This window comes from Juglans microcarpa x Juglans regia, chromosome 7D, assembly GCF_004785595.1.
Source record: "Juglans microcarpa x Juglans regia isolate MS1-56 chromosome 7D, Jm3101_v1.0, whole genome shotgun sequence".
Lineage (NCBI taxonomy): Eukaryota > Viridiplantae > Streptophyta > Magnoliopsida > Fagales > Juglandaceae > Juglans > Juglans microcarpa x Juglans regia.
In genome coordinates, this window is record NC_054606.1 from 5800706 (window position 1) to 5821224 (window position 20519).

The 20519-nt window shown below is 34.9% G+C and overlaps 2 protein-coding genes across 3 annotated transcripts; both read left to right on the forward strand.

Moving 5' to 3' along the window:
* The first annotated feature begins 6808 nt into the window (after positions 1-6808).
* LOC121238906 (WRKY transcription factor WRKY24-like) lies at positions 6809-10118 on the forward strand. 2 transcript variants are annotated; one of them, XM_041136001.1, is made up of 5 exons: positions 6809-7296; positions 7695-7880; positions 7978-8615; positions 8707-8868; positions 9283-10118. In XM_041136001.1, exons 1-5 carry the CDS (start codon positions 6946-6948, stop codon positions 9740-9742), a joined length of 1797 nt encoding a protein of 598 aa, XP_040991935.1. In that variant the 5' UTR covers positions 6809-6945; the 3' UTR covers positions 9743-10118. The 2 variants fall into 2 exon arrangements, with proteins under 2 accessions (XP_040991935.1, XP_040991934.1); XM_041136000.1 differs by having other exon boundaries at positions 6839-7296; positions 7969-8615.
* A 6665-nt stretch (positions 10119-16783) lies between these two features.
* Positions 16784-19918, forward strand: LOC121239471 (cation/H(+) antiporter 14-like). Its single transcript, XM_041136717.1, has 3 exons — positions 16784-17014; positions 17457-18455; positions 18812-19918. The coding sequence occupies exons 1-3, from the start codon at positions 16784-16786 to the stop codon at positions 19916-19918; spliced, it is 2337 nt and encodes a 778-aa protein (XP_040992651.1).
* The last annotated feature ends 601 nt before the right edge of the window (positions 19919-20519 follow it).

The window sequence follows — 20519 nt, forward strand, 5'->3', positions numbered from 1 at the left end:
TATGTATTTAATTTTTTTTTTAATTTTTTAATTTTACTAACTGATTAAAAAAGTGACTATTAGTGTATTATTATTTTATATTTTTAAAAAATATTAAAAAATATTAAAAAATATGAATAAAAAAAATTAAAAAAAATAAATTTTACCTAAGAAACACGTCCAGGCTGGCCCAGCGGTCAGACGGCGCCTAGCAGCACTCATTATCGAAAACATTAGAATAACTTTAATTGGGGTCCAGTACTATGGTAATGAAAAACAAACTTGCTGAATTACACACATTAGTGTTAGCTGATGTTATAATATAAAATATTATTATAGTATTATTTATTATTATTATTATTATTATTATTTTTAAGATTTAAAAAAATTAAATTATTTATTATATTTTATATTAAAATTTAAAAAAAAATTATAATGATAAGTTAAAATAGATTTAAGAACCAAACGCAAAACGACATCAGATCATGCATCCCATCACATCTCATTCCTAAAAATATTAAAAGCAACTGTCACACGCTGAATCACAAAAGTCGTTGTCTGATTGCAAAAAAAAAAAAAAATGAAGAAGACCTTGGTCGCAATTGAAATGGCTGTTAGTAATCATGTTACTCAGAAATCTGTACGTACGTGTATGTTTCAATCAACCAAATTTGACCATTTTATGGTGAAGATTGAGAACTAATTTGGTGTTTACTCTCTGCTTGGATGATCAATGCCGTGACTTGTGCAGGATATTCCTCCCCACGACTTTCAGCACTTATTATGTACATAATGGGATTGAGATCATGAAGCTAGCTATGATTCGAATTAATGTATAGACCCCGGGATATTACAGGAACATAACACGTACACCAAGAGACATAGGAAATTTCACTGTTCACTCAAGTACAATGCATTAACGTACAATAAAATTTCTGTCTATCTGTATGTTATCCCAGCTTATAATAATAAAAATTCTACTTATCATCTTTCTCTACATCATATTAATATGTAATTTATTATTATTATTTTATTTAAATATATATATATATTAATGTGTAAATATATGTGCTTAAATAAAAAATAATAATAATAAATTATATGTTAATACGTAATGTAAAAATAATAAATAGCATTTCTTCCGTGCAAATATCATTGATCTTTGAGGATCATCTGCTCCAGGTCACATGTTTGTGTAGCGCCCCTAGGAGAGCTCCTCTAGATCCTTTAGTTCCGGGTTGTGGGTCATTCTTCTATACCCCACTCGTTTGAAGTTTTAATAAATAAATTGCTACAATGATCGCATTCAGATAAATATTAATTTTTTAATATTATTTACTTTTATCTTTCATACTTAAAAGAGAAAGAAGGTGAAGTAGTAGTACTGGGTGTGTCTTAAATTTGGAAGGGTTAAATCACATTTTTAATTCTTTTTTGGGGGACCAAAGACAACCTTAACGTAAATCATGTTGTGCTAGAGCGCTATTTCAAGAATTAAGATCTAGATTTGATATAGTGGAAAAATAGATAAAATAATATAATTTTAATGGATGGTACATGTGCATGTTATAACTAAAGTCTTAATTGATGTAAGACTAATATTCGAGTATGATAACGTAGAACTGTTAGATTCTATGTTGATAGTGCTAGACTATCTTAAAAATATAGATCAACATAAATATAACAAGCATTGGTGAAAATTTTTCAGAATAGTGCATTGTTGCCCACATGTCAGTCTTTTGATTATAACTCTCATTGCGGGTATCAAAATCATGTATAAGACTCCAAATCCAAAAAAAAAATCCTGCCGCACACATCGTGGTCACTAACCATGTGGTCCAGTGGTCTACATTTCGATCTCAAAATCAGTTGTTTTTCTCTTAAAATCGTCAATTTATATTATTTTGTACCTTTTGAGGAAATGATTCATTTTAGCTTTTAGAGATGATTTTGATTTTGATTATATTTTTTGTAAGATTCTTATTTATCATTGATTTTTTAAGCAATAATTAAGTTTTTGGATTTCCGAGTAAGATTATCATAATTTTGGATTCTTATTGTTATTTGAACCCGATTGTATGTTTTAAAATATGGTTTCGAATTTTATGAATAGAATCTCTTTTTAGATTTCTTTCTCTATTTTTACATCTATTTTCAATCTCAATTTTATAGTTTATTTAATTTTCAATCTTTTTTTTTTAAAAGAGAGATAGTACCCTTAATTTTATTAATAACCATAACTTATGACGGATGAATACATTTTACAACCAGCGTAAGAGCTTTGATAGTTACATAATTTTAATTTAATTTTCAATCTCAATAATTTCTAGATGCTAGAATAATAAATTTTACTTCCGTCGGGCATAATTTAATCCAGATGCTAATTTATGAATGATATTACAATGTAGGTTATAATTGGAGAGGATAGTTTTTCCAAAACCGAAATACAGGCTGCAGAGCAAAATGTTCACTTCACATGATCTAAGCCCTGCAGAGTAAATTAAACACATTAAGTAAAACGGAAAATATTACTTAAATTACGTAGGAATCCATGAATAAGGTGATCAAGCAGAAAAAAATCAATAAAAAAAAAAATTATTATGCATAAGATATTATTCATTCTAACACTTCATATTTATATTTTTTTTATAAAATATAAAATATTTTTTATAAAATATATAAGTATTTTTTATATGGTGTGAATGATAAATACTGACTGATAAAAAAAAAAAAAAAAAAACCGTAGTCTACAAGAATCATGATTGGCCCTAAAAGTCCCATTTCCATTATTCAAAACGTTTGACCTTGACTGCATGCATACATATAACTCTTGGATCAGTCTCTTCCTCTACTCCCACTCCCAACAGTAATGGCACTAATAGTCACAATAGACTCTCCTCGATCTTCACTCAAGCCAGCAAAAGTCTGTACTGTTATTAATTCCCCGAATCCAGGCCATGCAAAAAAGCAATATCGTTGTATCTAATCCAACAGGGGTTTGAAATCTTATTCCCTGTATAATTCGGTGCAATCAAAATGTCAGATCGTGATGTCATTTTTATTGCTCCAATCCCTGCATTGATGGAAACCGATCGAGTACATATATCTTAATTTCTTGACAAATAATTTATACATAATATATTTCGTAATATTTTATATAATTATATTTTAAATAAAAAATATTTTTATAAAACATCTTTTATAAAATATCATTTTATAAAAAATATTTTTATCTTATAATATTATTATGACATATATTATGAAAATATATTATGTATATATCATTATTCTTTCGCAATATCATATACAAGAGCTCATGATCTGTGTCCAAGTAGTTCTGAGTCTGCTTGCATGCATATATGTACACGAATCGGGATGCTAGCTTTGCATGTGTGAATATTGGAGGGTTTGATGTCAGAAGATTCTCCACACAAACAAATTTTGAAATGCATGTGAAAAGCACGTATCTATCTATCTATCTATCTTTTAACTTGGTTGCCTCAAAAGTCTCCTCTAATTTTTATCAACCGATTGACTTTGCATTGGGTTATATATAGTGCAGTACGTACTACGTACTCATTCGTGCTCTATAAATAACACAGCGCGCCTTCAAGTACTCGTGGTCCATTACGCGCATCACATGCATAATGGATATCATTGTACTATCGAGCCCGAATAATAGTTTGGAGAAAATTACGTGTAATAAGGGCGTATTTCTTGATAACTTAGGTTTTTTTTTTTTTTTTAATGAAAACAAACTTCAATCCGTAAATTATTAAAGTAGCTTAGTCCTCATTCACACATAATGGTTTGGAGATAAAACTTTATTCATGTCTTTATTCATGGCCGTCATGCCACTTAAATAACACATTTAGCTTTCTTATCAGTTTAATACGTAACAAAAATGATAAACATAAGTAGAGATAAACATGAGACTTATTAACAATCCGTACTCAATAGATAAAGATAGATTTAGGTCATGTTTGATAGTGAGATAAGATGCTTTTTAAATATTTTGTATATTTGGATTTGGAAGTGAGATGATGTACTGGTTTTAACTTTTTGGAGATTTAATAGATGTGAGTCATACCAATTATTACATAGTATTTGTAATGATTTTGTTTTATTTATAAATATATTTATTAATAGTAATTTATAAATGAGAAATTCTATTTACAATCCTGAGTCGAGAACTACGTGTGCAGTCTCATTGATGAATGGTGGTAAAAGGAAAAAAATCATCATTTTAAAAAGGATATTATTGTAATTTTAATTTTTTTAAAACATAAGTATTGTATGGGCTTGCACGAGCATTTTTCATTTGGAGATTGTATGTGGACTAACTCTTTATATATTACCTATCCAAATTTCATTTTTTATAATATATTTCATAAGAGTTTTGCTATATACAATCAGTTTTGTGTACTCCACTGATGTGATTGATCAAAACAGTTATTTTATATTAAAAAAAGTTATGCAGCCAATTACATTAGTGAAGTATGCAAGAAGTACGAAAAAAGTGATTGCACATAGGTTTTTTTATTTCATAATAATATTATATGATGATAATATTTTTATAAAATTATATTATTTTTATAAAATATCAAATAAAGATATTTTTTATTTACAAAATAATTATTTATTACATACATTACTCACAATTTAAGATGAGATGGTAATAAATTTGAATAATCAAACTACACCCTTACGCCTACAATATTTATTACATATATTACTCAGGCACATGTTTTCTAAAAGAGTTGGATTGGTCCTCTGAAAAGCAAAATCAAAATGACCTAAAATAGATGATCAAACACTCTTTGTTTTCACTCGTAGACTGTTTGGATACGAAACCAACTCTCCGTATAAAAAGAATTGCCATCTCAACTCTGTATCCAAACAACACCAAGTTATTGAGAACAAATTCACTTATTAACAAGCTACTTTTATTCCATAGGACTATAAAACTCCCCAAGTCCCAACACCTTCATAAAACAATGTGATTCATTAGCAATCTTACACCAACATATGTTACCAATATTATAGATGACTATAAGTAACTTATCCCAAAAACACTGATTCACCGTTGTGGATTGTGGATTGGAATTATACTGTTGAATGCAGACACTATCAATCTCTTTCCCATCTGTATTTTGGTCCAAAATAATAGGAAAAAATTCATTTAATTAAGATGATCCAATGCCGCAGTACTAAGAAAGAACCCGATATGGTAGGGGATGGATCAGTACCTACTATTTTAGGTCATATACCATAAAAAAGAGAAAAGAACTTGTTTGCTTCTGTGACCCAAGAGATAGTTGAAAGCTAAAAGTGCATCTACGTACCTTACAAAAATATATATGTAAAAACTCGAACGACGAAGACTTTATTTAACAAAGGCTGCATATTGCTAGCTAGCTTTACATATATGTATAAATGCATGGGTTTATAAGGAGAAAGAAATGCTTAATTCCTTCTAGATTCCTCGGTATACGAGTACTGCATGCTGGAAGCGGTTAATAAATTGTTTTGTTTTGTTTTGTTTTTTTCTTTGTGCAGATTTTTTGTGCCAATACTTTTTGGAAAGAAATATCTCAAAAAGTCACTTTGGATGCATTGCCGGCGACCGAGACCCCCCACTCTCTCATTCACTCATGAAGGGTGAAGTCTCCCCCACTTCATAGCTTTTTTTCCCACTAATTGCTAGCTTCTTCTTTTTCTTTTTTTTTTTTTCCAACGAAAATCCAAATTTGCTTTATGTCCCTTTTCACACGTTATATATGGGACTGACGGATCTTCTAGATTACTTCAAGCTGGTTAAGGCCGAAAATGACAGTGACATATATATATAAACTTCATAAACCATCATAATATTAATTATAGACAACACAGATAGCCTAGCTTGCACATACTCATCACCAGTTCTACTTAAGAGTTTGTTTAGATATTGAAGAGAATTGAGTTGAGATGATAAAATATTATTAGATTATTATTTTTTAATATTATTATTATTTTAAAATTTAAAAAAGTTGAATTATTTATTATATTTTATGTTAAAATTTAAAAAAATTATAATGATGAGTTGAGAGTAATTCAAAATCTAAACAAAAAAACTCTGCAAGAAATTAGAGATGCATGCAGTTCAAAAGTAAAAGCTTTAAATCTACTGATGAATTAAACGAGTATGCTCATCATGTTCTTTAAAAACTTCATCATCTATTTTCTGATAATGACCATAAATCTACTGACCACGATTTGAAGTCCTCTTGTTTTACTAAATATTTATATATTAAAACCAGAGATCTCTATCCCATCATATTAATGTAAATACGTTTTTTGCATTGTATATGAAATTTCGATATGAGAATATTCTAGAAGGTGTTCTTATTTATTTACTAAATTAATTCTACCAATAAACAATTAAGCGCATGTCTTTCTCTCGGAGGGAGAAAAAAAAAAAAAAAAAAAAAAAAGCATATATGTTTCCGTATACTAAAGATCATTCTCCCCGTATATGCCCAAGACGCCAGGAATTCACCGGGAAAAAAAAAACCGTTATCTCTGAAGTACAAATTACGATAAAAATATTTCTCATTTTGAAATATTATTATATAAAATATTATATAAAGTGTTGTATATTTATTATTTTTAAGAAAACAATAGCTTGTACGTACCAATGGAGAAAAATATCTGTGTGTCAGCCGCCATCCAGTCAAACCAACTAGTTTTGACCAAAAGACAAAAACCACAAATTATTTTTGTAAGACTGTAAAAATAAAATTAATAAATAAAGTTTTCCACGGTCAATACTCATCCACAGTTTCTTAGAAAGCTCCCGCATCGACAAAGGACAAAACCACAAGAAACTTGCACAATACGTGGTGATCTTCTTCACCTCCTCTCTTTTTAATATCTGATCAGCTTTTCTTCAGCCCCATTAGACCTCTATCTCTCTCTCTTCCTTTTATGGCCTCCTCTTCTGGGAGCTTGGAGACCTCGGCTAACTCGCGCCCAACAAGCTTTACTTTCTCGACGACCCATCCATTCATGACCACCTCCTTCTCTGACCTCCTTGCCTCTGCCTACGATGGTGAACACCAAAACACCACCACCATAGGAATAGAGAATAAGCATCGTGGGCTTTCGGATCGGGTTGCGCAGAGAACTGGTTCGGGTGTGCCTAAGTTCAAGTCGATCCCACCTCCTTCGCTGCCCATTTCTCCACCTGCTGTGTCCCCCTCTTCCTACTTTGCTATCCCCGATGGGTTGAGCCCAGCTGAGCTCTTGGACTCCCCTGTTCTTCTCAACACTCGTAACGTAAGTGTTTCAGCCAGAAAGTTTGGTTCTTTTGCTCTTTTTTTTATTCGGTAGAGAACGTATTTGGTTGTTGAGAAAAATTGGGGAATTATGTCTGAAGACCGAGCTTTTATGCTGTTCAATTCAACACCACTAAACTGATCAGTCAAATTATTGTGCATGACTAGATTGAATTTGAGTGTTTCTTTTTTCGTTTTCTTGGGGTCCAAAGCATTTTGAAAAATTCTTCGTTGTTATTCGCAATCGGGGTTATCCCCATCAAAATTCATGTTCCAGTTTTCTATCGTATCTGCCCGAAGTAAATTAATTGGCACTTTTTTCATGTTATCTGATTGGATTAATTCATTCATTTCTAATTTTGTTTGATGGGTTTTTCTCTGTTCTGCTTTTGTATGCAGATTCTGCCATCTCCAACTACAGGAACATTCCCTGCTCAGACCTTCGCGTGGAAAAGCAATTCTGGCAACAGGCAGAATGTTAAACAGGAAGACAAGAACTACGATTTCTCTTTCCAAACCCAACAAAGGCCTCCTTTAACATTATCAACCACAAATTTTCAGTCTTCAAGTGCCACAATTCAAACTGTATGTAACAAAATCTCATCATAATCAAGTACTACGTGTATCATTTTCACCTTGGTCCTAAATTAACAATCTTTTCATCTGTCAAAAGAATTTTCAGGCACAACAAGAAGCATGGAGTTTCCATGAACCCACCAAGCAGGATGATTTTTCCTCAGCAAAGATGGTAAAACCCGAACTCAGTTCTATGCAGAGCTATTCCCCTGAGATTGCCACCATACAGACCAACACTCAGAGCAATGGCAACGGTAATGGCGGGTTCCAATCAGACGGTGGCAATTACCACGGCCAGCAGGCCCAGTCAGTCAGCAGAAGATCTGATGACGGATACAATTGGAGAAAATATGGCCAAAAGCAAGTGAAAGGAAGCGAGAATCCAAGGAGTTATTACAAGTGCACACATCCCAATTGCCCAACAAAGAAGAAAGTTGAGAGGTCCATAGATGGGCATATTACTGAGATAGTTTACAAGGGGAGTCATAACCATGCCAAGCCTCAGTCCACCAGGAGATCTTCGTCATCATCTTCAGCTTCTTATGTAATTCAGGCTTCCAATTCTGCCCTCACTGATATTCCTGATCAGTCATTTGCCACACATGGTAATGGACATACCGATTCGGTTGCCACCCCAGAGAACTCTTCGATATCCATGGGAGATGAGGATTTTGATCAGAGTTCTCAGAAGAGCAAGTCCGGAGGGGATGAATTTGATGAAGATGAGCCTAATTCCAAAAGATGGTTAGTTTTATAGCTTAGTTTGTGTCAAAGTATTTGTCTATGGTTAGGTGCGTTTGGTCGATTAATGTTCGTTTTTACGTTAAATTTCCAGGAAGAAAGAGGGTGAAAATGAAGGTCTTTCAGCACCTGGGAGCAGAACAGTGAGAGAACCTAGAGTTGTAGTCCAGACAACTAGTGATATAGATATTCTAGATGATGGATACAGATGGAGAAAATATGGGCAGAAAGTGGTCAAAGGGAATCCAAATCCAAGGTAATACCTACTTTTTTTCATTTACTTCCAATTCTTTATCAAACTCTTAATAGGTTTTCTGCATTCAAAGTTCTACAATTATTATTCCATCGCACATACACTCGCGTCTCTAACTCATATAGGTGCCCAATATTCATCTTTCAGCCACTTTAACGACTTTAGAATACGCTCACCTTAAAATTCCATTCTGCTGTTTTTCGTAGATTCTGTCTTTTACCCAAAAGCGATCCATTCTTTGATATGAAAGGTTTCAAAGAATGGATCCCAAGTTTTATGCTGCACTTTGCCAAAGTTTTGAACCAAAACTTCTCTGTTTTGGGCTTTTTTTTTGGGTTAGCATTAGATATCCAGTTAGCCTAAATTTAAGTTTGGAGTGTTTCAAATATTTCTGATCTACGTCTGCATGACTTGTAGGAGCTACTACAAGTGCACGCATACGGGATGTCCAGTGAGAAAGCATGTTGAGCGAGCCTCTCATGATCTAAGGGCAGTGATCACAACATATGAGGGAAAGCACAACCATGATGTTCCCGCAGCCCGTGGCAGTGGCAGCCATTCTGTCAGCAGGCCTTTGCCAAGCAACAATAACAGCAACATTGCTGCCACTACAGCAATAAGGCCTTCGGCCATCACCAACCACCACACTAACAATAATTATGTGAACAATCATCTTCACAATCTGAGAGTGCCGACATCTGAGGGGCAATCACCCTTCACGCTAGAGATGTTTCAGAGCCCTGGGAGTTTCGGATTTTCAGGTTTCGAGAACTCAATCGGTTCTTACATGAACCAGCCACAAGACACAGACAATGTGTATTCTAGAGCCAAAGAAGAACCAAGGGATGACATGTTCTTGGAATCATTGCTCGCATAGGATTTATTGGGAAGGCGTTGGACTTTGGGAGGAGTAGGATCAAAAGAACAAGAAGGAAAAAAAGAAGAAGATCAAAATAATATAATTTATTGCAATTTGTTTGTTTCTTTGTTTGTTTTGTTGTTGTATATTCCTACAGGGATGTTGGTTTTGTATATGCCAGTTTTATAGATAAGATTCCCAACTTTTTGATTTTTTTTTTTTATTGTTTTGAGGCCCCTTCTTGGCATAGAATCGAACAGCCTCAAATACACTTTTTGTATCACACATGGTAGTGATATTTTTTTCTCTTTGTACCTAGTAAAGCAAAGAAAAGTTGGAGTTCATGTTGGTAGGGCAAAAGACAAATCAATCAAAAACATGTTATTTCTGTTTTGTTTTCCTTGTTTTGTTTTTTTTTTGTTTTCTCCCTCCTTTCTCAAGAAAATGGAAACGTTGTGATGGGTGGTCCCACCTGAATACATTAAACGTGTGGGGACGCCAAAGATGGCGAATAGAGGTTTGAATGGTCAAAGATGTGCAGCTGGGGGATTGCCCTTGTGGCTTGCTTAGGGCACAAGTTTGGTCAAGGTCAACTTGTATGTAGCGACAGATAGAAACTTCCGGGTTATTGCTTCGCCCGCCCGTGTGGGTCCAAAAGATTTAATATTTGACTAAATTACGACGTCACCCTTTGTCGATGTTCATTGTACAAACATTGAATATAGGGTAGATTCGTACACCCAACAATTGCGTTAGGTAGTTCGAAAACAATACTTTAATAAATAAAAGTATTATTAGAGTAGCAGTAACGATAAGAACGAGACATTTACGTGTCGGTCACGCCGCATTTAATTTTAAAAAAAAAACCGATCAAAAAGGAAGGCGAGCCAATGGCTCCGCGCGGCCCGCCGACCCACCCACCAACCGACCTCCCTCAATTCAAGGCAACTGGCAAACTGTTGGTTTTTTTTTTATTAGTTTATTTTGTGTCCTCATTCTTTCGTACAACTTCCATTATTTGTTATTTTTATCCCAAATTTGGGTTCCCCTTTTTGTTTTTCTTTTATCCATTTTTGTTTAAAAAAATGATAAATACACCATATTTTTCATAATATATTTCAGGAGTGGTTTCGATTTGAGTTTAGATAAGTTAAAATAGTTTGTGATAAGTAGAATAAAAATTAAATTATTTATTATATTTTATGTAAAAATTTAATAAAATTATTTCGATATTTAAAAAGGTTGAATTGTTTATTATATTTTATATAGAAATTTGAAAATATTGTATTGAAGAGATGAAATGAATTGAGGTGAATTTTAAATTCAAACAGATTTCCCTTTCTTTTGGGGCAAAGATGAACTTGTTTTAACTCCAAAACATCAATCAATGATGGAATGTTTCTATGCTCACTCACTCATTGCAGAGTAGACACTTGCGAATATGATTTGGTTATGTTTGACCTCGGATAATAGTTGCAAAATCGAAATGGTCCATACTTAAGTACTAGATGTAAGTTCCTAGAATTAAGATTTTAGACTAAGATAATATGTTAACATGTTATATTACTATGTTGTTTACAGACGTTCGATGTCGTGTTGTATTGAGATATGATGCTTAAATTGATTGTGACATGCAAAGTGCAAACGAGATAAAGTTCGTATCACTAATAAAATACTCACATAAGAACTCTTTTAATGAATAACATTATATGATAAGATAATTTTTTTTTTTCGGAGTAAAAAATGGTAAGGGATGTCTGCGGGTGCCTTCCCCACCTGGATGTATTCGTAATAAAGCCATGCTAGGCTGCCGCCCAGCAATGATAGTTGGATGTGCCGTTTAGTACAATTTATATTTATATTTATTTTTCTTTTTGTTTCATATTTTTTAACATATTTAAATATTTTAAAAAAATAAAAAAATATATCAATACACTAAAAGTCATTTCTTAATCATTAAGTAAAAAAAAATTTAAAAAAATTGAATACATGAGTGATTAAAATGAGAAGATAAATTCAAGCAACATACTAGCATTTTCTTTCATAATAACACCCTACGAGCGGAACAAGGACCTAAGTGACATGTAGGATACAGTCAAACTCCCCTCTTATTATATATAGAAAAAAAAATATATATATAATTATAAAGAGATTATATAAAAATAAATTTACAAATTAATATAATTTTATATGATATATTATATTTATTTTATAATAAGAATCTAACATATAATATCAAGCTATATGTGTAAGCTTATTTTTATAACATCTCTTTGTGATTAAAGTATTTTTCGTAAAAATAGATTAACAAGATGTAAGCACTAAGCAGTAATGTAATGTCTGCACAGGCCTTTTCATTGCATTTATATAGGTCCATGGGCTTCATTTCAACTTTACTGCATGGCCCACCAGCACATCAAAATTGTCAATTCTAGCCCTCGGCCCAACCAAATGGAAAAACTTTATATTCAATTTGTACGGGTTTAAAAATTAAACAAAAAAATGAAAAATTGGACTGGACCAGTCTGAACCGGTTGAACTGGTCCAGTTCGGGACTGGTTTCCTTAATTCCAAAACAGGTTAGTACCGGTCCACTTTCGGTTCTATACTTTTTAGGATTGGATCCATTCACTATATTATATATTTTAAATTATTTTTCTTAATATAATATATAATATTTTTTTATATTATATAAAATATGTATATAATATATATAATAATATAGATTATAATTATATATAAGATAATGCTATTATAACTTATAACATAAAATTTTAATCTTATACATGAAAGTTTATTTGTTTTATAGTAGTTTTTTTTATAGTAGTTTTTTTATTAACAAATTTTTATAAATGGTAACAGATTTTTAATAAAACAGATTTTTTTAAAGAAGTTTTTTTTTTAAACAAACTTTTTATGATAAATTTACATTTTATTAAAACTGAAAAAACCGGACCGAATTGGACCAAAATTGATAAAACTGAAAGTATTGGTTTAAAAGGGTAACCAATGCGTAATTGATTTTTGAAAATATAAAACCAATGCATCCGGTTCGATCTTAAATTTTATCCAAAACCGGACTAAACCGGACCGGTTACACCCGTACCCCTCTTACCCTCAAACATCCTATTCCCAAATCCTAATAATTTTTCTACCAAGAATTATATTCATCGTCTTCATATTATATATTATACATAATTTTTTAATTTTTAATTTTTGTTTATTAAATGTGTGATGTATAGATGATGAATAGAATAATTCAATTAATTAAGGAAGAATAAGATTAAAAAATTAAAAATAAAATAAAAATAAATAAAAAAGTGTAATATATAAGAATAATGAATAACAAAACTCTTTTCCTACACTCTTCATTCCACACTGCACCAACTAGGGCTATACAAAAGTTGATGGGATCGGCCATTATCGATGCAGACTGGCCATCGAAGTTCGGAATCAATCAAAATGACAAAGAACTGGTCGGCTGTCGATATTAAATTAAGGAAACTAACGCTGACCGATTCGGTTTCGATCAAAATCAAACCTAAACCGTTGAACCGGCCGATTATATTTATATATATATATTTATATTATACGTATATAAAATAACGTTGTTTCACTTAAATAAGTCAAACGATATCATTTTAATTGAGTTTATAAAAAGAAATTAGATGAAACCGCACCGCTTCACCTAATTTTAATAAACCCCCTTTCTTTTTCTTCGCTCTGCTTTTTCCCTTTACAATTGCAACTTCTTCCCACCGATGACACAACCTGCCATTCTCCTCCTCCTTCACGACAACACTGACAACAGGCCGACCAACCGGACTGACTCACGTCGATATCAAGGACACTGATATTCTCCCCCTAATTGGCCTATTCAACTGATTTTGAAGCTCTCCAAACACTATCCGTGCGGCGTCGATTTTGGACCAAACTCGCACCAAATTCGTCGGTTTTCGGCCCCTGCGCCAACCATTAATTTTGATCTCCATTTTATTTTATTTTGTTTTTCCTTTTTTTCCAAATTTATTTTGGTTTTCACAGTACACTCTACACTTATTATAACGATTCATGGACCCGCCAACGCTGAAGCCTAACCTCCCGAAGAACATTCTCATTCGAGTCCTCTTCTTCAGCATCCTGCTCCTGACCGTCTGATTCGCTTACTTTGTCATGGTTATAAAGGTGAATCCTGTGACTTTTGGTTCAAGCTCCGAAGAACCCATGCCACCACCGCAGTGCCTGTCCATCCCTCCAACGCCGTATCCGGAGTCTGACTACTGTCTGCGGAAGATGACATCTGATTTGCTTACCCTTCCATCATACGAGATTTGATTTCTAATGGCTTTCTCTCTCCCAAATCCAAAGCTCTCTGCGTCGGAACCCAAGTCGGTCAGGCCGTTCTCGCCTTGAGAGAGATTGGCATCCTCATTTCGGTCGGAACCACCACGAACTCGAATCCTCGTTCCGAAGCAGAACAATAACTTTGAGGCTTATGTAATCGTGGCTGATAAGGCATTTCACGAGGAGTATAGGGAAGAAGAGCGGTGACTCTGTTGCCTTACGCGGCTTGGATGAGAAACGAGACAATGTTCTTTTAGATCACTTTTAGATTTGTAGAAAAACGTGGGAGAGGAGCGGGGAGGATCCGATCGGTTCAGAGCTCGACGAGTCAGAGCATTACGATAATTAATTCCAAATTAACATAATAGAAAATATATTTACAATCGATTGTGTAACCGTTGCCTTAACTTATTTATCTAAATTATAAATATAATAAATATTATTTAAGTTTGATTTTCTTATCTAATTTATTTCATGATATTTTATAAATTAACTGGTTATATTTTATTTTTTAATCCATTAAAAAAAATTTAAAAATTTTTAAAGTGCATTTTTATAATAATTTTATATTTAATAACAGTTATATTTTATTTATTCTAAGTAAATTATTATTTTTAGTTATAGTTTCAATAAATCGATAAGGAAAGAGGGTGTATTGATCAGCTGGAATGAAAAATCTTTAAATAGGATGACTTTGTTGCTGTACATGTTAAAGATGTTGAACCATTTTAAACTATTATATTGTAGATCAAAGTTTTGATGACCAGTGCTCTTACATGGGCAATGTGGACAAGATTCAGGGTTTCCATTTTGCGAATTGGCTGAAGAGAACGGTTTGGAGGTAGGTGTTGTGGCGATGAAGATGGATGTGGAAGGGGTCGGTCGAGTTTCATTTGACTCTGAAATTGATTGAGACTGAAGCAACTTGTTTGATCGACGAGATACCCTTTCTCAAGTGTCATTACAATATATGGGTGGCAGAGGTGTTGCCCGGGTCAGAGAAGTGTGAAGTAACATAAGTTATAATAGCGATAGCATTTAATGCCACATCGATAGTTTCCAATCATCTAATGCCATATCATGAGATGATGAGAGGACGATGATAATTGGAATGATGAGTAGAATTACTTATTGCTTAAAGTCTGAACCTGATCACATCACTAAGAGAGAATGGGCCAGGGTTTCTTGTTCATCAATGGTACTGGTGATGGATAACAATCTGGCTTTGACTGCAATTTTCTCTAAATTTTATTGGGTACTATTTTCTGCTTTCTTTTATAATTTGTTACACCTGCAAATAGGAATGTCCAATGAGGAAGATTCATTCATTTTTTTACCCATTTCTTGTCATCATGTCTTCTTCTAGATTTGCAAATTTTATACATATATAGTTTAGTGGGTTGTTTTGATGTGTAAACATGATAGAATGCAAGAAAACAGTGGCACTAAACGGTTTTTCTGATGATTAGATTGCATGTGAGGTAGTAAAGATGTTAACTTAATCCGATTCTTTTGTTGCAATGCAGCTGACTGCAACCTTGGAATCTTGAAACTGAGAGAGAGAGAGCAAGTATTACAACAATGTTCCATGGTCTCAAAGTTGAACAAAACGAACAAAGACTATATGCCTCTCATGTTCCTTATCAGGGTCATTGACATCTCATGTTTTGATGGCTTTTAAAAGGATGGGGTCCAAGCTAGGGAGAAAGAGAGGAGAGGCCACATGGGAGAAGAGATTAGTATATTCAATTATTCAATTAGTACTATAATCTCAAATATGCATGGAAAGAATACATCATTGAAAATTGTATATGACCTTCTCTAAAGACGAAAAAAGAATATTTTGTCTAAAAATAATATTACCTACAACTTTAAATGGCAAAGTTTATCACAATCTAAGATATCATGTGATGACCCAGCTTTAGATTGAGATTGCACTATGACTGATATAATAAATAGAATAATATTACTTTGTCCTCTCAATTTGTTCTTTCATTTTGACCGTTCATGTATTTATTTATTTTTTTACTTGCTGATTAATGAAGTACTTATTAGTATATTGATATATTTTTTTTATTTTTCAAAAATGTTTAAAGATATTCAAAAATATGAAAAGAAAAAAAAAAAAGGATGGGTTTTACCTCCCAGCTGCTGTCAATGCTATTACCCTAATAAATATATGTTAGGCACATGAATTTTCTAATTTAATCTTTTGATTGATACTAGCAAGCATGCATGGTAAAATTTGTAAGCTATGACTCTTTTCTAAAAAAATAACATGCATGCTGGCTGGTTATCCCTTCTTACTTTCATAGCTAATGCAAACCAGACACGTGGCTTACTAATCTCTCCAAGACCCTTGCCTAACTACTTCCTTTTCATAGACCAACTCAACGGACAATGGTTAACGAATTTATCGTTCGTACGTCAACCGTTAAACTTCCAAGTTTCTCGTCCATCTCCCCCTCCCTCCCTCCCTCCTTCTCTCTCTCTGATCTCTCCCTCCCCTCCCCTCCTCCTCCTCCCCCACCCCCCCCCCCCCCCCCCCCCCCCCCCCCCCCCCCCCCCCCCCCCCCCCCCCCCCCCCCCCCCCCCCCCTCCTCTCTCAGCTCTCCCGTCAATAGGTTTCTGATCTAATATCTCAGCTAATATAATTTGTACGTCCTTGTATTGTACCACTGCGTACGATCGCTCAAGATCTTGTTTCAGGTGGCTATGTCGAATTCAAATGGCCCAGAGAGGACCTTCGGAGTAGTCCTGGGCGAGACACTGGTGTGTCAACACACCCACATGGTTGACTCCAGGGGCTTATTGCTCGGGAATAATCCTTTCAACTACTCCACTCCGCTTCTGTTGATCCAGTTCGCTCTCATCTTCATCATCACCTGGTCCACCTACCTCTTGCTGAGACCTCTTCGCCAAACTATGATCATCTCGCAAATTGTAGTAAGCTTCTTCACACACACACACACACACACACACACACACACATATATATATATAATATTACACGTGATCTATATGATCATCAGGATCTTTCCCATGCTCAAATCTGGTATATACTATGTTGCAACTCCATTTCTACTTGATATTATCTATAGTAGCTAGCCCTCTAGGAGGATCATGAGTTTGGGCATCCTTATTCAAACGATTATCTTTTCTTTTCTTTTCTTTTCCCTTTCTTTGGTTCTGGTATTAGCATTTTCCTAAATGGTTTTGTTGCATTTATGTGCATTAATTTATATAAAAGGAACTTCCATCTGAGTCCAAAAGAGAATTACCATCCCCTCATTTACACCAGATAATGATTTTATTTCAGTGTTAGGGCTGGAGCAACTTATTATATGTTATACAGATACTGATAAAAAACAAAAATCATGATCACCAGGGTGGTATAATAATGGGTCCCTCATTACTAGCTCGATCCTCGACATATGCAGAGACAATGTTTCCTCCGGGATGCAGATTGCTACTTTCAACATTTGCAGAGTTGGGATTCATGCTTCACCTTTTTGTATTAGGAGTGCAGATAGATATCTGCCTTCTGAAGAGAATTGGAAAAAAGGCCATGGCAATAGGTATTACAGGTTTTTTGGCTGCCTTGGCATTTGGAGGGTTGGCCATCAAGCTCGTACAACTTATTACGTCTTTTAAGCAGGAAGTAGGACCGGAGGTTTCAATCATGGTGGCCATGAATTCCGTGACTTCTTTCATTGTCACCACCAGCTTGCTTAATGAGCTCAACATTCTCAACTCAGAAATTGGCCGCTTGGCTTCCTCAACTTCCATGGTCAGCGATGTGTGTGGTTGGTGTACTGCATTCTTTCTCGCTTACGTCGTTAATGCCCTGCAATCCTCCTCGTTCAAACCTATGTTGACAGTAGCCATGATGCTCGGTTATTACTGTATCCTTATCTTCCTACTGCGACCTCTGGTGATATGGATTGTCAATCTAACCCCATCTGGAAGACCCATTAAGGAAAGTCATTTTATAGCGATCCTTTGTATACTACTGGGGAATGGGTTCATTGCAGAGTATGTTGGGCAACATGCTGGCTTTGGTTCGTTCTTGTTTGGGTTGTCTTTACCTGGAGAGCCACCATTAGGTGCACTTTTATTACAAAAGCTTGGTACTATCTGTTCTGGCACACTGCTTCCAGTCTACTGTACTATTAGTGGGTTTAGGACAGAGATCAGTGCCTTAGATAGATCCTCAGCAGGCATGGTGATCATCATTCTTGCTGGTTATATTGGAAAGTTCACTGGCACCATTTTGTCATCCATTTACTTTGAGATCCCCTTCCAGGATTCATTATCTCTGGCTCTCATCATGTGTTGTAAAGGCGTTATAGAGCTCGCTATATATTCTCTATGGAAGGACACCAAGGTAACACTAGCTATAGAGTCTATTAATTAACTTGAGTACATACGTGATCTCTTTATATTCTTACTTTCCAAAAGAAAAATTATATTTACAACACGATGTCAAAGACACACTCTCCCCACCTATCCTCCACACGGGCTTGCAAATAGAAAGATTGCTTTTCAAAATAATCAAACTGGAAGACAATTAATTTTTCTCTTAAGAAATCGGCGTTCAGTTAATCACAATCCTATATATATGATAAATGCATCCTGCATGGGAAAGAAAAAACGATGACTGAAGGTCATGAATTTGCTTGGTTTTGGATCAGATTTAATTGCGATAATGATATTCCTGTTTGTTTGTTTGTTTGTTTACAGTTCGTGGACCGCAAAACATTTACGACTTTAGTAATCACCATGGTGATCATGACGGGTTTTGCCACACCCATAATCCGTTATCTCTATGACCCTTCAAAGAGATACATGGGCCAGAAAAGGATAACAATAATGTCAAACTCCAGGCAACATCAATGTCTCCGAGTACTTGTCTGTATCCATAATGAAGACAACGTATTCCCAATTATCAACCTTATTGAAGCTTCCAACCCCACAAAAGATAACATCATTTCCGTCTCCGTCCTCCAGCTCATGGAGCTTACCGGCAGGGCGGCATCCGTCCTTATACGACACACGGAGCAACCCAATCACTCATCTTCTAAACTAGCTTGTTCGGAACAAATTGCCAATGCCTTCAATCAATATGAGCGGTACAGCCATGGTCGTGTAGCTGTACAACACTTCACTGCAATCGCACCATATTCAAGCATGCATGATGATATCTGCACTCTTGCACTGGAGGAGAAAACAAGCATTATAATCGTTCCGTTCCACAAAAAATGGGAACTGGATGGCACAGTTGAAGCTGCCTTTCCTTTCATTAGGATCATAAATAGACAAGTCATTCGAAAGTCCCCTTGCTCTGTGGGAGTTCTTGTCGACCGAAGCCATGGCGGGCGATCAGTTCTAACAGTTACGTCATCATATCGAATTGCAATGCTCTTCTTAGGCGGTGCCGACGACGGAGAGGCACTAGAGTATAGCATGCGCATGGCTCAGCACCCCAATGTCAGCCTCACGGTGGTTTGGTTCAGACCAGAGAAATTCCACCCATACGGAAGTAGGACGAATCCGGACAGTACTACGCGGATGATGAGCGAGTTGAGGGCAAGGATAGTGGGCGTGGATAAAATTACTTATAAAGAGGTGAGGGTGAAAGATGGTGCAGATACAACGCATATTATCCGGGTGATGGAGGACTCTCTCGATTTAGTTATACTTGGCAGCCACCATGTACCAGAGTGTGCAGCAACATTAGGGCTTACAGAATGGAGTGAATGCCCCGAGCTTGGAATACTTGGAGACATGCTAGCCACTTCAGATTTTCAGTTTTCAGTTTTGGTGGTGCAGCATTATCAAGAGGGCTAGAACATGTACAATAGTCTAGATTTTACACATGTTAAATCCCAGTACTTAAGAGACAGAGCTACTCATCATACATGATGATCAATCCAAGAAGCATATATGTACGCGTCCCACATGTATTAGCTTCAGAATACATGCACCGGCCATCTGTACATAGAGCTTGGATATCCATAAGGATTATTTATGGCATGTTTCCATTCATGTTGTCCTTCAATATTGAGTAGTAATTAAAGGAACTTCTAAAAAAATTAAGTTCTTAAAAGTAGTACTAGGTAGGCCTGCACCCTAGCCCGGTTTGACCCGACCCAGTGGCTAGCCAGCTCGAAATTGATCTGACCCGACCCGACCCAACCCGGGCTCATCCTCTTCATCATAAATGATCCGCTTGCCCCGAAATGACCTAGCCCAATAGGGAAATCCCAATTCATTGGGCCTTTCTATTCATTCGGGTCGGGTTGAAAATTGTCAATTTTCTTTTTCATATTTATTTTTAGTAAATAAAAAAGTTCAGAGATTCAACAATCACCAATATTGCAGCCACCAAACTCTCATTACACTAAAAAACTTCATCAACATCACAATCAGCAACATAATATTGATTTGA

Coding starts and splice junctions, on each gene's coding strand:
- LOC121239471 (XM_041136717.1), top strand. CDS start 16,784: ATGTCGAATTCAAATGGCCCAGAGAGGACCTTCGGAGTAGTCCTGGGC. Junction 17,015..17,456: donor TGATCATCTCGCAAATTGTA/GTAAGCTTCTTC, acceptor CATGATCACCAG/GGTGGTATAATAATGGGTCC. Junction 18,456..18,811: donor CTCTATGGAAGGACACCAAG/GTAACACTAGCT, acceptor GTTTGTTTACAG/TTCGTGGACCGCAAAACATT.
- LOC121238906 (XM_041136000.1), top strand. CDS start 6,946: ATGGCCTCCTCTTCTGGGAGCTTGGAGACCTCGGCTAACTCGCGCCCA. Junction 7,881..7,968: donor CAAGTGCCACAATTCAAACT/GTATGTAACAAA, acceptor ATCTGTCAAAAG/AATTTTCAGGCACAACAAGA. Junction 8,869..9,282: donor AAAGGGAATCCAAATCCAAG/GTAATACCTACT, acceptor CATGACTTGTAG/GAGCTACTACAAGTGCACGC.